The sequence below is a fragment of the Pteropus vampyrus genome, unplaced genomic scaffold (genome assembly GCF_000151845.1).
Source record: "Pteropus vampyrus isolate Shadow unplaced genomic scaffold, Pvam_2.0 Scaffold350, whole genome shotgun sequence".
NCBI classification, from domain to species: domain Eukaryota; kingdom Metazoa; phylum Chordata; class Mammalia; order Chiroptera; family Pteropodidae; genus Pteropus; species Pteropus vampyrus.
Genome location: NW_011889131.1, coordinates 994,001 through 1,014,381, shown reverse-complemented (window position 1 = coordinate 1,014,381; position 20,381 = coordinate 994,001). Strand labels below are relative to the sequence as shown.

Genomic DNA, 20,381 nt, shown 5'->3' with positions numbered 1-20,381 from the left:
ATATTAGCAATAAAATTTCCCCAAAGAAACAGTTAAGAACCTTTTTAGGTATGGCTGGGTTATGCAGAATAGGGACCAATTTGGGGATAATAGCTAAGCCTTTATATGAAGCCACAAAAGGTCCTGATACTAAGTCCCTTCTTTGCAATGGGTCATGTGAAGTTGCTTTCAATGCCCTTAAAGAAAGGTTAGGAACGGCTCCTGCATTAGGCCTTCCAGATTTGGAAAAGCCATTTACGCTTTAACTGCAAAACAAGGGATAGCTTTGGGACTGCTAACTCCAAAGTTAAAGGACACTCCAAGACCAATTGCCTATTTTTCAAAACGATTAGATCAGGTAACTTTATGTTGGCCAGGCTGCTTACGAGTTGTAGCAGCTACTGCCTTGTTAGTAGAAGAAGCTTCCAAACTTACTTCAGGACAGCATTTTAAGGTGCTAACCCCCCATCAATTACAAAGTGCATTAGAGACCAAGGTACATCAATGGTTAATGGGAAGATGCTTATTGAAATATCAGGCCCTCTTATTAGATACTTACTCTTAATGTCATTCTCAAGGTCTGTCAAATGCTAAACCCTGCCACTTTGATACCACTTGGATTTAGTGACCTTTCTCCACCACTGTGTTGAGACTATAGAACAAAATTTTTCAAGTGGAAATGATCTAAAAGATGAACCCTATTCAATCTGGATGCTGAATGGTTCACAGATGGATAGTTTCGGAAAGGGCTCAGGAAGGCTGGATATGCTATTGTAAGCTTATCAGATGTCACTGAGGTTAATGCTTTACCAGCTAACACCTCTGCTCAAAAAGAACTTATTGCCTTTATTAGGGCATTACAATTGGAAAAAGGACTCAGACTAAATATGGATTTATAGCACTCCATGCACACATTGCCATTTGGAAAAATGAGGCCTCCTTACTGCAAAGAGCGCCCCAATTGAACACAAAGCTAAAATTTTACAGCTCTTAGAAGCAGTGAATGGACCTTGAGACATAGCGGTCATTCACTGAAGGGAGCGCCAGAAGCGGGATTCAGATGTACTCGAGGGAAACAATCTAGCAGATGAAACAGCCCAACCTGTGGTAAAAACCAAGCCCCCTATCCAGCAGCCCTTATTCCCAATGGGCAGGCACGACAGCCCTATCTCAACTTTGAAGAAGTTTCAGAAGACAGACTTTCATCCCTCAACGTCCCCTTGAGAATGTGGGAAAATAAAATCCCTGAGCGGGGAATAATATAGGAAAGAGGCATGAGTGTGAGGAGTCGAAGACTCTCTCTAGGCGGGTGTAGGGCTTCAGTTACTGCTTCAGGAGATTCACCCCATCCCGCATCAAAACTGCCTGGGCCTACAGTTTTCTTCATGATAAGCTTCTAGATAATGAATTCCAATTTATAAATAGGTACAGGATAATTCAGATTACATCTTTATTTCGTGTCCATTTCCTAGGTAGTATTGTCAAAGAATTTGTCCATTTTATCCAAGTTGTTTAATTTATTGACATAAAATTTATTCCTAAGATCCTCTTTATATCTTTTTAATGGATGCAGAGTTTGTTGTGACAACCATCATAAATTCTTAATGCTGGTATTTCACTTTTTTTTTTTTTCTGTGTTAGTCTAGTTAAGAGTTTATTAATTTTGTTGAGTGTTTCAGAAAATCAACTTTCTGTCTTGTCAGTTCTTTTTATTTATATTTGTGACATAATAAAAAATATATATATTTGGTCTCTGCCCCCAGTTCCCGAAACAGTGGTCTTATATACTGTAACTGCACACAAACCTCATTTCTTGAACATAGTTTTTTCTCTCTGATTCAAAACTGGCTTTGCTCGGATAATGGCATTGTGACTCACTTGCTTTTACTCCATGGCCTTATCCTCTGCATGCTGGCACCTTTAATCATTAAGCCTCAGGACAAAAGCTGAACGGATCTTCAGGTGTACAATCATGAGGACGATAGGTTTTGGTTGGACTTTAGATTTAAGGAGAGCATCTTGGCTTTAGGTGTGTTTCAGCCCCAGGCCCACTGAGACAGGACAGCAACCCCACCAGCTGCTGGACCAGATGAAGTGGCGCCAAGATTGATTCCAGAACCGGACACAATGATCAATTACCTCACCCCTCTCAGACAGTACAATGAGTAGCATTCATGACACCAAATCCCTCAGTTTCCATGACTGATGATTTTTCCCTATATAATCTGTATTTCTGAGATACCCAGGGAGCCAGGCCTTTGAGGGGTAGCTTGCTTGTATCTCTGGGACTTGCAACTCCCTAATAAACCTTGCTTTCTTTGCTGCAAAACGGGCCTGTGTCGCTTCATTGGCTTAGACACTGCAGGCAGATAGATCCCCAGTTTGTCCTGACAACATCTTGCAATTTCCTTATCAATGTGGGTGATAGGAACATCTTTTGTTCTAATGAGGCCACTCTAGGTGGTCTCCTTAACAGTTTCAGGATGGGGACTGGTCACCAGAAAGACCAAGCTTGGAACGTTCAGCCCCACCCCTACCCTTCAGAGGAAGGAAAGGGGGTGAGGATTGAGTTAATAATTGAAGATGCTTATGTGATAAAGCCTCCACAAAAATCCCTAAACTAAGGGGTTCAGAGAGCTTCCAGCTTGGTGAATACATCCCCATGTTGGGAGGGTGGCATACCCCAACTCTACAGAGACAGAAGTTCCTGAATTTGGGGCCCACCCAAACCTCACCATATACTTCTTCATCTGGCTTATTTATCTGTATCTTTCATAATAAATAGATAAATGTGTTTACCTGAGTTCTGTGAGCTGTTACAGCAAGTTATCGAACCTGAGAAGAGGGTCATGGGAACCCCTAATTTATAGATAAGTCTGACAAAAGTGTGGGTAACTCGGGAGCCTACTACTTGAGACTTATGTCTGAAGTGGAGACAGTCTTGTGGGACTGAGCCCTTGATCTGTGGGGTCTGCACTAACTCCAGATAGTGTCAGATAATCCTATTTCACTGATTTATAGTTCTTCTGGTTACTTCATTTGGTTTAAATTTACATTTATTTTTAAGGCTGATTAATGTGGGTCTTTTGGTCATAGATTTTATATATTTCTTTTTAAAACAGCTTTAATAAAAGATAATGCACATAATCATTATAATTATTCGTATAAATCGCCCACTTAAAGTATACATTTCAATTGTTTTAACATATTCATAGAGAGATACGACCATCACTAGAATCAATTTTAGCACATTCTCGTAACCCCCCAAGATAAACTCGATACCATTAGCAGTCACTCCCTCTGCCCCCTTTCATTATAAACACTGAAAGCTATATATTTTAATCTAAGCACTGTTTTAGCAGCACTCACAGTTTCGATGTCTTATATTTTCATTGCTATTTATTGTTAAAGTTTTTTTAAGTTCCATTTTGATTTCTGCTTTGAACCATGGATTATTTTATAGCGCATTGCTCAAGACCCCAATTTTGGGGGTCTTTATATTGTTATTGATTTCCAGTTTAGTTTCATTGAGATGGAGCAAATACCCTATATAATTTCCCTCATTTCATTTTCATTTAGCTTCATTCTATAGTCAGAATACAGTCTATCTTGGTGAGAGTACCATGTTCATAGAAAAGAACGAATCTTCAATAGCTGTTGCATGTCTGTGAATATCCATTAACTCAAGGTGGTTGATAGTGTTCAGATCCCATAACTTACTGAGTTTTCATCTAACTGTTCCATCAATTGCTGGTTATAATCTCTCTTTCATTCTGTTAATTTTTTGCTTTATATATTTTGAAATTGTATTAGTCACATACACACATATGATTAGTATGACTCCCTGATAAATCAACACTTTTCACATTACAAAAGTTCCCTCTTTCTCTCTATAATATTCTTTGTCTTGAAATCAACTTTACCTTATGTTAACACAGTCACAGCAGATTTCTTACCCTCACTATTTGAATGTTATACCTTTTTCCATCCAATTACTTTCAATATGTGTGTCCTGCTTTTAAATTCATCTCAAATAGACAGTATATAGTTGGGTTTTTCTGTCTCATCCTCCCTAACCGTTTCTACCTTTGTATTGCAGCATTTAGTGGATTTAAACTAAATGTTATACTGATATTGTTGAAATCATTGAACACACTTCGACTCCTAAAGGAAGTGGGAGCCAGCCTGTGGGGGCTGTGAGATGATTGTTCGTTTCTACACAGCCCTTGTCCTTGCGGTTGTGCAACAAAGTGACAGGAGGAAACGCGGGAGACTTTCCAGGCTCCACTCAAGGGGCCGGAACTAAAAGTTGTGGAAGACAGCGGAGAAAGTTACTTTTGGATGACAACAGTTTTAACCTGTCTGCAAAATGAGAGTTGGAGAGAGAGGTTGAGGAAGGAGAGGAGGAAGGGGACGGAAAGAGGAAAGAAGGAAAAATCAACCTGTTTGTCACTCTGTGGCTTGCAAGGCCTGGGATCGCTCCTCGTGGCCCGCCGGGGCCCAGGATCGGGAAGGGGAGCGCGCCCGGGTAACCCGCTCTTCCCCAAACTCTGCCCGGACCTGCCCCGGCCATCCGGTCACCCCGGCAGGCACCTCCAGTCGTGTCTCTACTCCCCCGCCCCGTCCCGGCCACCAGGCGCGCCTTCCCGAGCCAGGAACGGCGGCGGGGACTCACCGCAAGCAGGAGAGCAAAGACGGCGGAGACGACGGAGATCAGGGCCCTGGGGCCCCAGAGTTGAGGCCCGGCTCCCGGCGCCGGCCCGGGGACTGGGGCGCGCCCTGCGCGGGCGCCCGAGGAAGCCAGCGCGCTGTGTCCCCGCTGTCCCGTGCGGTCCGGCAGCGCTCCTGGTCCCGGCAAAGTCATCAGGGATCGTGCGTATTTCATGGGGCGCAGAGGTCCTTGCAGCCTGCCGGGTGCGCCGGGGCCGGGCGTCACCATCTGTACCCAGCCAGTTCTTCACTTTTATACCGCGCCGACTCGGTCTACCGCGAAACTATGAGGCAGCGTCAACTTTCTGCATCAGGTCGACGTAATTATTTCTCACGCGATTAATTCCCGGCTCAGGAGAGGAGCCCTGCGTCTTGAGTGCACCTCCGTGAGAAGGTGGAAGGACCGCGACGCAAACTCTTGCTCAGAGCCTGTCCGCGCTGATGGACCAGCGAGGGAGCACTGGACGCCTTCCACGTGCTCTGCTATGGTCCCGGGGCTCGCGGTGCGTCCAGATCCCTCCCACATTCCAGGGCTGTTTTTCCGGTTCATAAACCTGGAACTATTCCTGTCCTCTTCTTCCTTCCCATGCTCAGCTCTGTCGCACCCCTTCCTCACGTCCGCTGCATAAGGTCACCCCACTTGAGTCAGAAGAACATGCCTTCCGGGCACAAGAAGAAGTGCCCGGGGGTAAGGGGTGAGGATAACTCCAGGGCTCTGGTTGAGCACAGTTATTCTTACCACGGAGGCTTCTGTTCACAAATGTGCACGTGTTTACTATAAATTTATTTCATAACACAGAACATGGCGATTTAAAACACTATGTCCCCATAACCTCACTCCCAGCATAACTTAATCGTTCCAGAATATTTTCTCAGCACATGCTGGATATCCATAAACTATACAGAAAAGAATAGTTTCACTCTCTTCTAACTTGTTCTTCAAGTTCTGTTTTTTTTTTCATTCAACAAAATATCTCGAATATTTGTCCATACATGTCTTTTGAAATCTCCTCCACGCAGGTAAAAAGATCTCCTGCATGGCGGGTGAGCCCCGAGTGAGGCTGTGGCGGGAAGCTTGGAGGAGAGCCCAGGGAGGGACTGCGAGTGCTCTAACTGGCCTAGGCTGGGTGTTGGGGAACCCCCTATCTCTCCCGCTCTGTCCCTGATGGCAAGAAGTGGCCCCTGGAATCTTTCCTGCCCTCTGAAGAGTGCACAGGCCATCCTGGAGGAAGCTGGCAAGCAGTGTGGAAGCATCTCCTTCTGTGTGGGCAGCTGAGGTTGGGGCTGTGGGAGCCGAGAGTGGGCAGGAGCCAAAAGGAGGCTTTCACTGCTCACTGAAATCATTCTGTGTTGTTTCAATTTTCTCTCAGTGGATATGTCTTTGCCTCTTTTTAAAAAATCAACAGTGGTTAACCAGGACGAGGAGATTATTGGATATTTCTCTTGTTTTTGTTTTTATACTTTCTCTTTTAAAAAAAAAAGTGATATTGACGCAAGAAAGGAATGGAACACTATAGTCTTGGTGAAAAGAGGTCAATGGCCACGTTCTAATTCAGCCAGTGACAAAGAAGGAACCCAAAACAGAAGGAAATGGAAGAATCAGTCGCTAAATGTAGTTGAAGGAAGAAAAGTGACTCAGCACAATCAGGGTAACTCCATACTCCTATCACAGCAAAAACAATCTCCATGTGGCTATTGCACTATATGCCTCAAACCAAATCATTTTTAAAAGCCTCTTAAAAAATTAGAGAAGTTCATCTTATCTAATGTTGGATGAAGGACTTCCTAAATTTATGACCAAAAAAACCCCCCACATATCTATAGATTTAACTCCTTAAAATTTAAAACTTCTGAAAATAAAAATATAAGACAGAAATAGAAACATACCAGGAATCTGTTATCTGAATTTGAAAAAAATGAATGACATCAGGTCTTTAACAAACAAGACAAAAGTCATAAAAAGTTGACTTGAAGAGATTCAAATAACTAATAAATATGTGAAACACAAGATACTGGACCACAAGAAACAGAAACACTGAAATAGAGAAGTGCATATATAAGCCAAATCATTCTTTTCTTAGTTAGTGAAATGAAAACAAAACAGTAGTGATGTCAGATCAAAACTGATAAACCATTGGTTGGAACAGAAACTGGATGTGTGGGGGGCGGGGCAGGGTGTAGAAAAAAAAATACAGAGGTGGAGCCATGGGGCCTCCCAGGAACTCTAAGTGAGAAGGATAGCCAGGGCCTAAACCAAGGAGACGGGAAATGGGTATCTGTGAGCTGGCAGGGCTGAGCCACCTGACTCACTGACAAGGATGCAGAAAGGCCAATGGGGAGAGAAAGTATAGGTGGCCCAGGAGGTGTAGGAAGCCCACAGGAGCGGGGCCACAGATTGACCCCAGTAACCAGGGCCAGCTCACCCCTCAGGGACCTACCGCCCCTTCCCAACTGCTCTGTCAGGGCTGGTCTGCACCGTGTGGGAGCCCAGCAGGTTCAGGTACAACCCAGACACCAGCTGGGGAGGCTGTAGGGGAGCCAGGCTGGAGGTGGGGTGCCTCTCCCAGGGGGAAAGGGAGGGAAGAGGGGCTAAAATTTTAGCCCCCACAAACCTGACCCTTGGAAATCCAGTCAGAGCAGGAAACCCACCCATGACCAGCAAGCCTGAAGGCATCGGGGGGAAAGGAAAGAATGAGAACATATATTAGGACACTTTCAATTACCTAAAGTAAAAGTTTATTCCACAAATGCAAAGTTGCTCAATCAATAATAGTGTACCATATCTATAATCTAAATAAAGAAATGAAAGCGTCTGTTAGTGCACCGAGGGTGAAAAGTTATTTGGTAAAATGAAACACCAATTTTGATTTTTTAATACATCTCAGCATAGGAGGCTGCATCCATAATGGTAAGAATTTCTCTACAAAACTAAGAACCAACGTAATTCTTAATGGTTAAATACTAGAGGCTGAACATTGTTTTGAAAGTTCTGGTCTATGCAGTGAAACAGAAACATATGGCAGATTCTTGGGTGGAGCAGGAGGAATAGTCATTATTTTAGATACAACTATACTTTTAAAATCCTAAGGGTTAAATAATGATACTTGAATATCAATGTATGTCTGGATAAACATTTAAAACATAGAAGAAACAATAAATTAGAAAATGCAATTACAAGAGAATCCATTTTATAAGGGTTCTAAAACTTAAAATACAAAGAAAACAAACAGCCTTGACAAAAAGCGAAATAATTTACATGAAGAAAAACACAAATCTTAACTGAGTTATAATAAAATACTTGACTTAAGATGCTATCTTCTTTGATAAGAAAAATATTAAAAACTGATAATATCTCAATTCTTCCTAGATTACTTTTTAAAATTTAAGGTAAATTTAATAAACATTTCTATGATTTTTTGGGGGAGTGGGAGAAATCTTATGAAACAATTCAAAATTTTACCTTAGTAAAATTATAAGTTTTGAAAAAAATAAGGAAAATGTATTTGCTCTATTAGATATTAAAGTATATTAGAAATTTTCATTGGGAAGAGTATGTTATATAATAGAATGTCTTTCACATAAATAAAATATACAAATATGCATATGTATGTGTACATATACATGGATCAGCATAAAGATTTTGGCAAAGAAACATGAGAAATTCTCTACAGTAGTTCCCTGAAATAAAAAGAGCAGGGGGTGTTGGGAGAGAGTGAAGGTCTCTATTCTCTGAGAAACTTTCTGTGCTATTTAAATTTTCTCACTTTGAACATGTGACTTCTGTTTTTAAATGTTAAAGTAGTTAATCAGGATGGCAGTAATATCAGCCTTTTTAATATTTGTTTTATTTTTTGACATTCATATTATTAAGTAAAAATGTGTATTGATGTAAGTTGGGAACAAAAAGGAACAGTCTGGGTGGAAAGCGAACGATGTCTATATAAACATTCGACCTGTGACCAAGGACAGACCCAAAACAGCAGGAAATGAGAGAGTAAGTAGTGATTGGGAGAAACAAAAAGTGACTCAAAAATTGAGAGAGCACCTCACTTTACATGGATGACAAAATAAATTCCAATTAAGTTACAGCTACATGCCAAAAATTGAATCTCTAAAAATAAACCTCTCCAAGAAATTAGAGAATTTCATTGTTTTCTTAGGTTGGGGGAAGTGTCTTTCTAAGCTTATGAGTAGTTAAAAAGTAAATGTATACACAGGTTTCACTAGTTAAAAAATAGAAACTTCTGTACATAAAATATTAGATTAATGAAAGGACAACAAGAAATTAGGAACTTATTATCTGTATGTGAGAAAATTGCAAGGGCGCAAGAGCATGTCTTCTTAAAAAGACTAATAGAAACGACCAAAATTATACGCAAAAATAGTCAAAACAAAGAAATACAAGTTCAAATCCATCAATTTTTCCTAGTTAGAAAAAATGAAAAAAGAAAAGCCTACAACACCAGATCGAATCTACTGAATTGATATAAACCAAAACTCTGTGTAAATGTATATGTGAGTGCGAGTGTGAATGTGCCTGTGTATGTATCTACAGTAAAAAAACACTTCTATGAGAATCTAATAGACACAGATTTTACTTTTTCTGGGAAGTCATCCTACAAACATGGTTAGAAGAATGGAACTAGATTTATCTTCAAAAATATTCAATGCTATAATGATTTTGAAATAAATTAGAAATTCTTCATATTACGAGGAATTACTAAATTATGTAACAATCACACACTGGAATATTGTGCAGCCCTCATTCACTCACTCGACAACATGGGAGCGCCCACTCTGTGCCGCCTGTTCCAGGCTCTGGGGTATAGTCGTAACAGGGCAGACATTCCACAGAGCTGACAGTTCACACACCAGGGTGGTGGGCTCTCTGCGCAGCAGCCCCTTCCCCGCTTTAAGTTCCGATCTCCCTCCATCACCATGTCGCTAGGGGACAGGAGACCTGACCAGCATCGGCCTTTCCCTGTTTCTACCACAGTCTGGGCAAGCAGAAGGGCCAGGATGCTGCATAGCCACCATCCACTCACCAGCAGACACATTGCTTCCCCTGGGGACTGTACGATGACATGTGCCAGCTCCGCGTGCTCCTGCTATTCCAGCTCCTGCTCAGAGACCAGGGTGGACTGCGAGTTCCTGTTGCTCACGATCTCGTTGTGGGCATTGTCACGAGCCCCGGGCCCTCTCCAAAGACATGAGCACCAGGAAAAGACCTTGGGAAGGCAAAGAGCTGACTCAGGAGTCCACACCCAGGCTCCCTGCAGGGTCTCAAGGGGCACAGTAGGTTCTCTTGCCCCATGTCTCCCCAGGCTGTCCCCTCAGGCCGGCACAGGCTCAGCACATCCAGGACTCTGCTGCTGGCACCAGAACCCTGTGCTGTGCTACCCTGCCTGACACCCTCATACCCCAGGGAGCAGGGTTGTGGGTGAAGGTGTCACAAGCGGCAGGAAGGACAGGGCTTGGCAAAGGGCCAGTTGCCTTCTTACACTCAGCCCAGGCCCCCAGGTCACTTTAGAGAGCCAGGGTCAGCCCCACAGGACAAAAGGGACCGTGCCCTCCCAGGGCCTTGCTGCGGGAAGGAAGCGGTTCCTGAGGGCCTGATGCCGCCAGGTCCTGGGGAAACCAACTCACTCTGTCCACACGTGTGGGGTCCACTCCACAAGCTAGAAGAGAAGGGGTGTCTGTCTTAGCAGTGGGGAGGGGCCGCTCAGCGGCTCCTCCCCCCACAAGGACAGTGCAAGGGATGGGGCGTGGGCTGAGTATCAGACACTGAACAAGCAGCCCTGGGGACAGGTGACGGGAGAGGGACAGTCCATCTCTGGGACAATGTTCAGAGGGGGAAGAGAAAGGGGAAAGAAGTAAAAATAGACGCGTATCAAATCTCTGTTGGGTTCTGCTCTGACCAAAGCTGTATAAAGCCCCCGACCCTCTCCTCCTGGCTCTTGTCACCAAATACAGGGGCTGACCACCTCTCCGCTCTGACTGGGGACGCCGAAGAACTGGTCCTGCCCTCCCAGACTTGGGCTGGGAGATGAGGCGACTGTCAGCCGTGAGACAAGGACACTGATATGATCCCAACCCCGAAGAGGTGAGGTGGGACATGGAGGGGTGATCACAGGGAAGGGGATCGGAGCCAGGCCAGAACAAAACAGGGGGATTTGCGATGTGGAGAGGAGGGCTTTTCTGTCTGAGAAACAAAGCGGGACGTGAGGGAGATGGCAGAGAGTGCCAGCACCTCCCCATCGCCCCCGCCAGCCTCACCTTGAAGGATGCGCCTCCTGTGTATTGCATGTGATAACATGCAGATGTGGTCAGCACTAGCAGCAGGATACACAGAGATCCAATGGCAACTGCAATCACCAACTGTGAATTGCCTGAGGAGGGAGAGGGAGCAGTCGTCCTAGGCTGGTGGTCGCTGGCTCTCCTGAACCGAGACCTCCCCACTGTCCTCAATACCTGATTCTCGTTTGACATACTTGAGGTCACACCAGAGGATACAGGGTCTGGTAATGATCATCCCCTCAAGACACCTGGGTACAGACACAGGGAGGTCGTGAACGGGTTCTGTGAGATAAGAGGAGAGGGAGGAGGAATCTCCTGCCTTGTGTCCCCTACCAGATTGTGGAGGAAGAACAAGCTTCTCCTGTCTGCATGACGTATCCCCTCACTTTGCCTCTGAAATCCAATGTGTATTTTTCACTCACAACATATCTCAATTCAGAGGAACCATTTGAAGTGCTCCATTCCCACACAGGCCTGGCGACTACTGTGTTGGATAACACAGCCCAAGGCCCTGGAAGCTTACAGCGGAAAGTACAACTTCCTGTCTCAATGAGCTCCTAGTCAGTGGAAGACACGAGGAGGCACAGAAATAATACAACAATCGGAGAAAGCCTTCACTTAAAGCTCATGCCTCTACGGTGGCAGGAAAATGGAAGCGAAAATGGATCCTATCTGTAGAGAGTCAGTGACCCAAAGAAAGGGGCCCAAAGCTGCCCTGCGATGCAGAGACGTTCCCCAGGCACTTGGCTGAGGACTTGCAGGTGCGGCTGCTAGGTATCAAGGCTCGATCTTCACCTCCAGGGTTTTGTTCCTTCAGGTGACCTCAGTCTCTCTGCAGAATCTGTCTTCTCTGATTCTTACTTATCAATATTGAAAGATACTCTAGAGAGACCAACTTTCAAAAAACTTTCCATAATAATGTTATGATGATGACACTTCCTGCCAATGATAAAGATGTGACTCTTCAATAATAGTGCTGGAGCAACTAAGATGACGGCTGGAAAATAATAAAGTTTCTTCCTTATGCTCTTCCTATTAGAAAATTAAGATTAGGTGGATCGATGAGTTAAATATAATACATGAAACCAAAAAAGTACTACAAAAATATAAGAAATTTTTATTACAAGTCTGAATCTCTTCAGTACGACAAGAAACTATCAAACTTGAATAAAATCAATGACATAAAAATTAAGAAGAAAACTTTGCATGGGAGAATTTACGACAAAGAAAAAAACAAGCTAGAAGAAAATAATTGGAACAATAATTTCCTTAATCTATAAAAATTCATGATGAACTAAAAAAAGATCAAAGAAATAGTAGACTTGAACAATACTATAAACCAACTAGACCTACCAGACACTATATTAGTGCAGAAATTAATAAAACTGAGACTAGAAAAAAAAAAGAGAAAATCAACAAAACCGAAGGCTGATTATTTGAAAAGACCAGCAAAATTGACAACAGCCTATTGACTAAGAAAAAGAGACGACTCAAATCATTAGAATTAGAAATAGGAGGGGGAATATTAGTACGCACCTCACAGAAATAAAAAGGATTGTAAAAGAATAGTATGTACCTTTGTAAGTCAACAAATTAGAAAACTTAGATGAAATAGACAAATTCCTTATGGAGATTAAACAGGGACAGGCACAAGTGGCTTCCAGATTCTCATCTCTCCCCGCACCCATCTCACATTCCCTTCATCCCAGCCTCTAAAACTAAACAGAACTTGGACCTTTATTCTAGCTCTAAACTCCGAAACATTCATCTGCATTCACATTTGTCTCTTTACCTGTTGGGACTAGTCAAGTAGCATACACTTGAAAAACTTTCTTTTATTCTTTTCTCTTATTATAAAATAGTGAGAAAGTACAGAAAATTTTTATAAGAATAAAAAATTTACATCCTGTCAACCAGAAATTACATCATTAATATCTTATTTACCAAGTTCTACTAGTTTGAGACCTCCAAATTTGTTCTTCTTTATCGAGATTCTTTTTCAAGATTGTTTTGGCTACTTGGAGCCTCTTGCGATTCTATATAAATTAAGGTTTTCTATGTCTGCAAAAAGCACAGTTGGGATTTTGATATGGATTGTGTTAAATCTGTGGAGCGCTTTGAGAAATATTGACATCTTTACAATATAAAGTCTCCCGATCCATTAACCAAGATGTCTTTGCATTTATTTATGTCTTCTTTAATTTCCTTCATGGACATTTTATAGTTTTTAGTGTACAAGTATTCCTAAGTATTTTATTGTTTTGGATGCTATTGTAAGTTAAATTGTCTTAATTTCCTTTGTATATTGCTTAATCTCAGTGTATAGAAACATAAGTGATTTGGGGGTGTTGATTTTGTATCTTGCAACTTTGATAAATTTGTTTAACAGGGTTTTTCTTGTGGAATCTTTAGGGTTTTCTATATATATATATAAGATCATATCTGCGAACAGAGATAATTGTACTTCCTTTCTGATTCTTTTCCTTGTCTAATTGCTCTGATGTTAGCTGTGGGTTTTTAATATAAGACTTTAATTATGTTGAGATCGTTTCCTTCTATTCCTAGTATTTTTGTGTGTGTTTTTATCATGAAAGAATGTTGAATTTTGTCAAGTATTTTTTCAACAATGATGTGGTTTTTATCCTTTATTCTTTTAATGTGGTAATTTCCCTTTTTTTAACTTTTAGAAACTTTATTTTCTGTCAATCTTATTTCCATTTTGTTTAAGAGTTTGTGGAAGAACAGCTTAAGACCGTTCAGTGGTTGTTCCTATGTACTCAGTGGCCTAAGTAGTGGGGGCTACAGACCTGTCTTCAGTAGGAAACTTCCGAATTTGCACAGAGGGCACGTGTAACACTTGCAGACCAGTCTGTGACCTCAGGTTGAGCAGTATTGATTAATTTTCATATGCTGAACCATTCTTGCATTTCAGGAATAAATCCCACTTGGTCATGGTGTATAATTCTTTCAATGTGATGATGTATTTGTTTGCTAGTATTTGGTTGAAGATTTCATATCAATATTTATCAGGGCTGTTAGTCTGCAGTTTTCTTGTGGTGTCTCTGGTTTTGGTATCAGGGCAATGCTGAGTTAAGAAGTGTTCTCTTCTCTTCAATTTTTTGGAGGAATTTTGGGAGGCTTGGTGTTGATTCTCCTTTTAAATGTTTGATAGAATCCACCAGTGAAGCCATCTGCTCCTGGGCTTTTCTTTGTTGAGTGTTTTTTTAATTACTGATTCAGTCTCCTTACAAGTTAATAGCTCTGTTCAAAATTTCTTCATGATTCAGCCTTGGTATGTGATATGTTTCTAGGATTTTATCCATCTCATCTAGGTGATCCAACCTGTTGACCAGCAACTGTTCATAGTATTCTCTTATAATCTTTTTTATTTCTGTATATTCAATTATAATGTCCTGTTTTTCACTTCTGATTTTAGGTATTTGAGTATTTTCTCTCTTTTTTTTTTTTATTAGTCGATCTAGTTAAAGATATATCCATTTCGTTGATCTTTGTTCCATTGACTTTTCTCCATTGTTTTCCTATTCTCTAGTTCATTTATCTCTGCTCTAATCTTTATTATTTTCTTATTTTACTAGTTTTGAGTTTACTTTGCTCTTCATTTTGTATTTCCTTAAGGTATAAAGTTATGTTGTTTGAGATCATTCTTCTTTTTTTAACTCACAGCTATAAATTTCTCTCTTGACACTGCTTTCTCTGGATCACATAGGTTTGGTATGGTGTGTTTTCCTTTGTCTCAAGATGTTTTCTAATTTCTCTTGTAATTTCTTCTTTGACCCATTAGTCATTTAAGAGTGCATTGTTTAATTTCCACATATTTATAGATTTTCCAGTTTTCCTTCTGTTAATGATTTCTACTTTCATTTCGTTGTAGTTGGAAAAGATACTTTTTATGTTTTCAGTCTTTTTCAATTTAAGACTTGTTTAGTGACCTAACATATGGCACATTCTGGAGAATGCTTCATGTGCCCTCGAGTAAAATGTGTATTCTGCTATTGAGTGGAGTGTTCACACACACACACACACACACACACACACACACACACACACACACACACAATTTTACAAATGGGGATATACAATGGGCAAACTTTTAAAAATATAGGATACAGGATCAAATGTTAAGCTCTTCAGATTTAAAAAGGCACTTGACAAAATGTCCCCCAAAATAGCCTATCAATGTCCCATTAAATACCAAAGCGTCACAGAAAAAGATAAAAGAGCAATTCAGAATAGGATCTCTGTGCAATAAATAATATCACGTGGACAACAGGAGAAATCTAAATGGAGTCTGAGGATTAGCTGGTAGTAGTGTATTGATGTTAATTATCTGATTTTTAAGGTTGTATTGTGGTTATAGGAAGAACGTTCTTATTTGTCAGAGATACCCACTGAAGCGTTAAGGGGTGATATACATTTTGTCATTGACTTGTTCTCGCTGGTTTGAGAAAAAATTTTTAGTATAGTTTTTGCAACTTTTCTGTAATTTGAGAGTGTTTTAAGTAGAAAGTTAAATTTTAAAAATTGGGCCTCCTCTGCAATTAATACCTTTTTCTGCTGACACAATCCTATTGCCTCCTATGCTCCTTGACTTGCAACCTATGACCTGCTAGATTCACTTATTACTTCTAGCAGGTATTCTCTGCAAATGAAGGAAGTTTTATTCCTTCCTTCCTGATCCTTATGTCTTTCTCCCCTGACCAGGACCCAGAATACAATCCTGAAGAGATGTTATCAGCATGAACACCCTTGGTCTTGGTCTCAGTAACTGAGGGGAAGTATTCAAGATTTTGCCATGTTAGGTGAAGTTACTCATAGCTTTTTAATACATGAACATTATCAGACTGAGGTAGTTCCCTTCTATTCTTAATATAATGAGAATTTATTTTTAATCAAGAATGGGTGTTAAATTTTGTCGAATGCTTATTCTGTATCAATGAACATGTCCATAGAGTTTTTCTCTTTTACACGATTAACATAGTGTAATATAATATAGTAACACTGATTAATTTTCAGACTGGCATCTTAGAACCCACGTTATCCACTCACTCAGGAAGGTGTGTCTGGAGCCTGGTGAGCAACGCATTGCAAGGGGCTTAGGAAACCTCGGGGACCAGACATGGTCCTTACATTTTTTAGGACAGTTCTGAATCACAAGGAAAGGAGGCAGAGGCACAGATAACCCCAAGGGTTACGAAGGCGCAAAGAGCTTGAATGGGCTGCCCAGGCAGAGGTGACAAGGCCATGGGTGTCAGGAACACTGGTGGACATAGAGGGAAAATTCCACATGGACAGGATTACAGACAGGTATGAAGTCAAAGTAATTGGGGAGAGGCAATGTCAAGTGGGGTTGGGGGAAGAGGCTTTGCAATATGTGGTTGTCTCTGCTTGAGGGACCCAGGGTGTAGCTGAGATCTGAGAGAGAGAGTGCTGTTCCAATTCTTAAGATTTACAGACGCTACTCACCCTGGCTCCACCCAGAGATCAGTCATTAACTAAGGATTTCCTTCCTCTGCCAGCAGTGCAAGTGACGTACATTAGACTGTTCTAGAGTCAAGTTTCATCCTATTCTAGTTTGTATTTCCTGGTAACAATCCACCTGTCACTCATTCTTTCTTTTCTAGGGCATGAAACCCTGAAAGCTGCTCTGCCGATATCAAACCGACCAACTATGGCATCTACATCAGACTTGTTCTCAAGGTCTTTCTGTGGTCTGACATCTGCTTCTTCAGAAGTTGTGGGTTTGGGGGTTTTTTGTTATTGTTTTTAGTTTTTAGACAGCTAGTTAACATTAGCCCTCTGGTCTCTGGTTCAGACCACCATCAATTAGCTTCATGATTCTAAGAAAGCCACTTCTCTTCCTCTCTAAAAATGTTTATTATTGTTGAAATAGGGAGGCATTAAATGATCTCACAGGGAGATCCCTCCAGCAGTGACCCTGTGTAAAGTGAGTGCAGGCCTCGTAGACGAATTCTTACCTGATGATTAGACAGCAGAGGACCCAGAGAGGCTGCTCATCACTCCTGACCAGCTCCTCCAACAAACAGCTCACCTAGACATATGGACCATGAAGGTTCATACACGATGTGGTTGCTGTGAAAATAAAATGAGTTAGTATGTATACACAATGCTTAGAACAGAGCTTGGCAAATGGTAAGTGCTCTATTTAAGCATAAGCTGTGATTAGTAAAATCATTACCAACAATGCTGATTTTACTCAAAACCACATTTTCCAAGCCAACAATAACATAACCTGAGGTCTTGCAATCCCATGGCCACACTTGTGCCAGACAAAACAGAAGAATGACATTCACAGTTGCCATCACAGCCTCTCTGGAGGTGAGGTGAGCCGGGATGGTGGGATCTCACAGAGTTTTTGCTAAGCCATTTAGGTCTTTGGTCTCAGCTCCTCCCCCCCGCCGACTGTGAGCTCCCTCCCCTAGGGCCCAGACTTTCCCAGAGTGAAGGGCTCATCAACTACTTGGTGGGTGAATAACAGCTCCCTCCCCTGGGACACAAAGGAGGCGAGTCCAGGGATGGCCTCAGTGGACTGCCTGAGGACAGCTTCCAGGCTGCAGCTCAGGGAGGGGACCCAGAAGGAGGCCTGTGGCCTCTGTTGAGGAGACACAGCTGGGAGTTCCCGGAGGCCGAATGCCGGGCAGAGAACTGGAGAAGAAGGCACTGCGCAGAGAGAGGGCTCTGGAGGTGTGCAGGGGGCCCACTCAGAGTCTGGGTGAGTGCTGATTGGTGCCCATGAGAGGGACCAGCCCAGGCTGAGAAGAGGCATGGGACCTTAGCAGGCTGGTCAAGGATTGAGGCCCACCCAGGGCTGGGGATTGTTCACGTTCCCCTTCACCAGAGTGGGCAGACTGCATAAAAGGGTTGTTACCAGGATTTAACTACTAGAGTCTTATTAGTTAACTAAATTAGCTCCAAATAAGGCAGCTGTAGCCCAGGCATAAAATTTAAAAGCTAGCTCAGGAGGATCAAACTAATACTCAAATTAATTAACTGTGTGCCAGAACGATATACAGCACTTTAAAGGAACACAACAAAATCCAATACACAGAATTTAAATTCATGTCTGTCATCTAATAAAAAATTACTAGGCATGAAAAGCAGCAGGACAATGTCCACCATAATCGGTACAATAATCAACCCATAAAAACAATCCAGAAAGTGACAGAAATAATGGAATTAAGGGATACAGATAACAAAAGAAATAGACAATGATTAATAGAATAATGTAATTGATAGAAAGACATGAAGACAGCTATTATAAATCTTATAACTATACTAAAGGATGTAAAAGAAAAGATGAACATCGTTAGGAGAGAAATGGAAGATATTAAAATGTCCCAAATGGAAATTGTAGAGATAGTCCGAAATGAAAAATACATAGGATATGATTAAGGGCAGATTAGGTATTACAAAAGATCAATGAACTCAAAGACAGAGAAACAGGAGTTACCCAAAATGAAACAGAAAAAAATGAAAAAAAAAAAAAGAATATTCTCAATTAGCTCTGGACAATATCAAGCATTTTACTATAAATGTAATTAGACACCCGGTAAGGGGAAGAGACAGACAAAATATTTGAATAAATAATACCTGAAAATCTTATAAGTTAGATATAAACTTTAAACCCAAAGATCCAAAGAAATCCACAAAACCCCAAGTAAAAGAAGCAAAGAAAACTATACCAAGGCAAACCAAAATTACATTGCTCAAGCCAGTGATAAAGAAAAACCTTAAAGGCAGCCAGAGAATGAAGACACACACAGCCTGCCTTGAGAGAAGCAGGTAGGGGAGGCTGACATCCCACAGACACCAAAGCAGAACAAGGCAGAGCAGACATTGCCCACAGCCAGAGTCTTTTGTCCTCCTCCTCCTCGCCAAGATTTTTCCAGTCCTGGCGAAGGAAAAGTAGACCAAAATCAGGGACTGAGACTTTCCTAGCAGGGCTGGGGTGTCCCCCAGAGGGACAACTGAAAGCATTTGGACACACCAGGTCTGTGACCCTGCATTGCCATCACTGCATTTCCTGGGGCCGAGGCGGGGTGTGGGGGGAGGGGCGGCGGGGGGGCGGGCAGGGGCTCCTCTGCACTCCTCCCAGCAGCTCCAGCAGTTCCCCGCCCCACTGTGCTTCAGAATTCCCCTCGCCTCCCTCTCAGGAAGCTGATCCAAGGAGCCAGTAGGTGGAGCCACTGCTGGGGTGGAGACCATGGGCCCTGTGGCCTTCCTGGCACCCTCGTGACCCGTATCAACTCCGAGGGTGTGGTTTGTGTTCCCACACAGCCTCCTACAGGTGCCCACACAGCTCTCAGGGTTTACAAAAGACCCTGCAGACCTTCATCTGCTCCTGACGTGACACCCGAGGAAGTGATGGCCCCTCCAGAGTCTCAATGCTGGAAAGGAGCAGAGCAGGGCCGCTGTCCTCAGCTCCAGTACAGGACTCACACAGCCTGACTGAACTTCTGAGCCTCTGAATCTCACAGTTCCTGCTCTGACAGAGAGGGAGAGGGGAGGACGGCCTTAGGGGAGTAACTAGATCACACCACCACTTACAAAGAAAGGACCTTCCTATGAACTTCAAGTCTGTGTCCCTCCAAAAGTCACAATCCCAAATCCGATGGTATTAAGAGGTGGAGTCTTAGGGAGGTAATTAGGTTTAGATGAGGCTCTGAGTGTAAAGCTCTCTCTACACTGTAAAGAGAGTGAGAAATTAGTCATCCACAACCAGGAAGTGAGTCCTTACCAGATGCCAAATCTACCAGAACCTTAATTTCAGCTCTCCGGCCTCCAGAACTGTGAGAATTAATGTTTATTGTGTAAGCCACTCAGTGCAAGGTATTCTGTTAGCAGCCTGAGCTGACTAAGGCCTTCAGTTGAAGACTGAGCCAAACACTAGGCCTCATTTGATGTGACCCTTTTTTATTATTCTTTTATTGAGGAATAATTGACATATAACATTAGTTTCATGGGAACAACATAATTCAATATTTGTATATATTGCAAAATGATCACCACACTGTCTACCTAATCTTTTTAAATGTAAGTTCTTTTAAATGTGTGGCTGAAGGCAGTATGGCTGAAGGCAGTAACTTGTCTCAGTTCATAAAATTCAAGGCCTGCTTTTGCAATGCTCACAGGGTGATTGTCAAGGCTGAGGCGTGGGTAGGAGAGAAGAGCACCCAAGGGACCATTCAGCTCCATGCTTATATCAGTTTTGTGTGGCCAGGGTAGTAGAGTTGAATTTCATTTTTCTCCATACATTTATCCAGTTGTTTCAACATCATTTTTTGAAAAGGCTTTCTTTTTCCCATTGAATAGTTTCACTACCTGTGTTGAAATTCAATTGGCCAGAGACAGAGTTC

General features: G+C 42.2%; 1 protein-coding gene across 17 annotated transcripts in view; it reads right to left on the bottom strand.

Annotated features, from left to right (window-relative positions):
- The window catches only part of LOC105304710 (tumor necrosis factor receptor superfamily member 10A-like), a 37,782-nt gene extending 18,005 nt beyond the window's left edge, over positions 1–19,777 (bottom strand). The window contains exons 1-6 of one of the 17 annotated variants that reach the window (XR_002776967.1): positions 19,355–19,481; positions 16,983–17,097; positions 11,161–11,268; positions 10,966–11,078; positions 10,336–10,367; positions 9,735–9,917 (exon numbers count right to left, since the gene is read on the bottom strand). Coding sequence is in view for 6 of the 17 variants with exons in the window: in XM_023522594.1 (XP_023378362.1) it covers positions 10,521–10,947 (427 nt within the window). In the remaining 11 variants the exon portion in view is untranslated. The other 16 variants (XR_002776968.1, XR_897023.2, XM_011378983.2 and 13 more) reach the window with 16 other exon arrangements.
- Between the last annotated feature and the right edge of the window lie 604 nt (positions 19,778–20,381).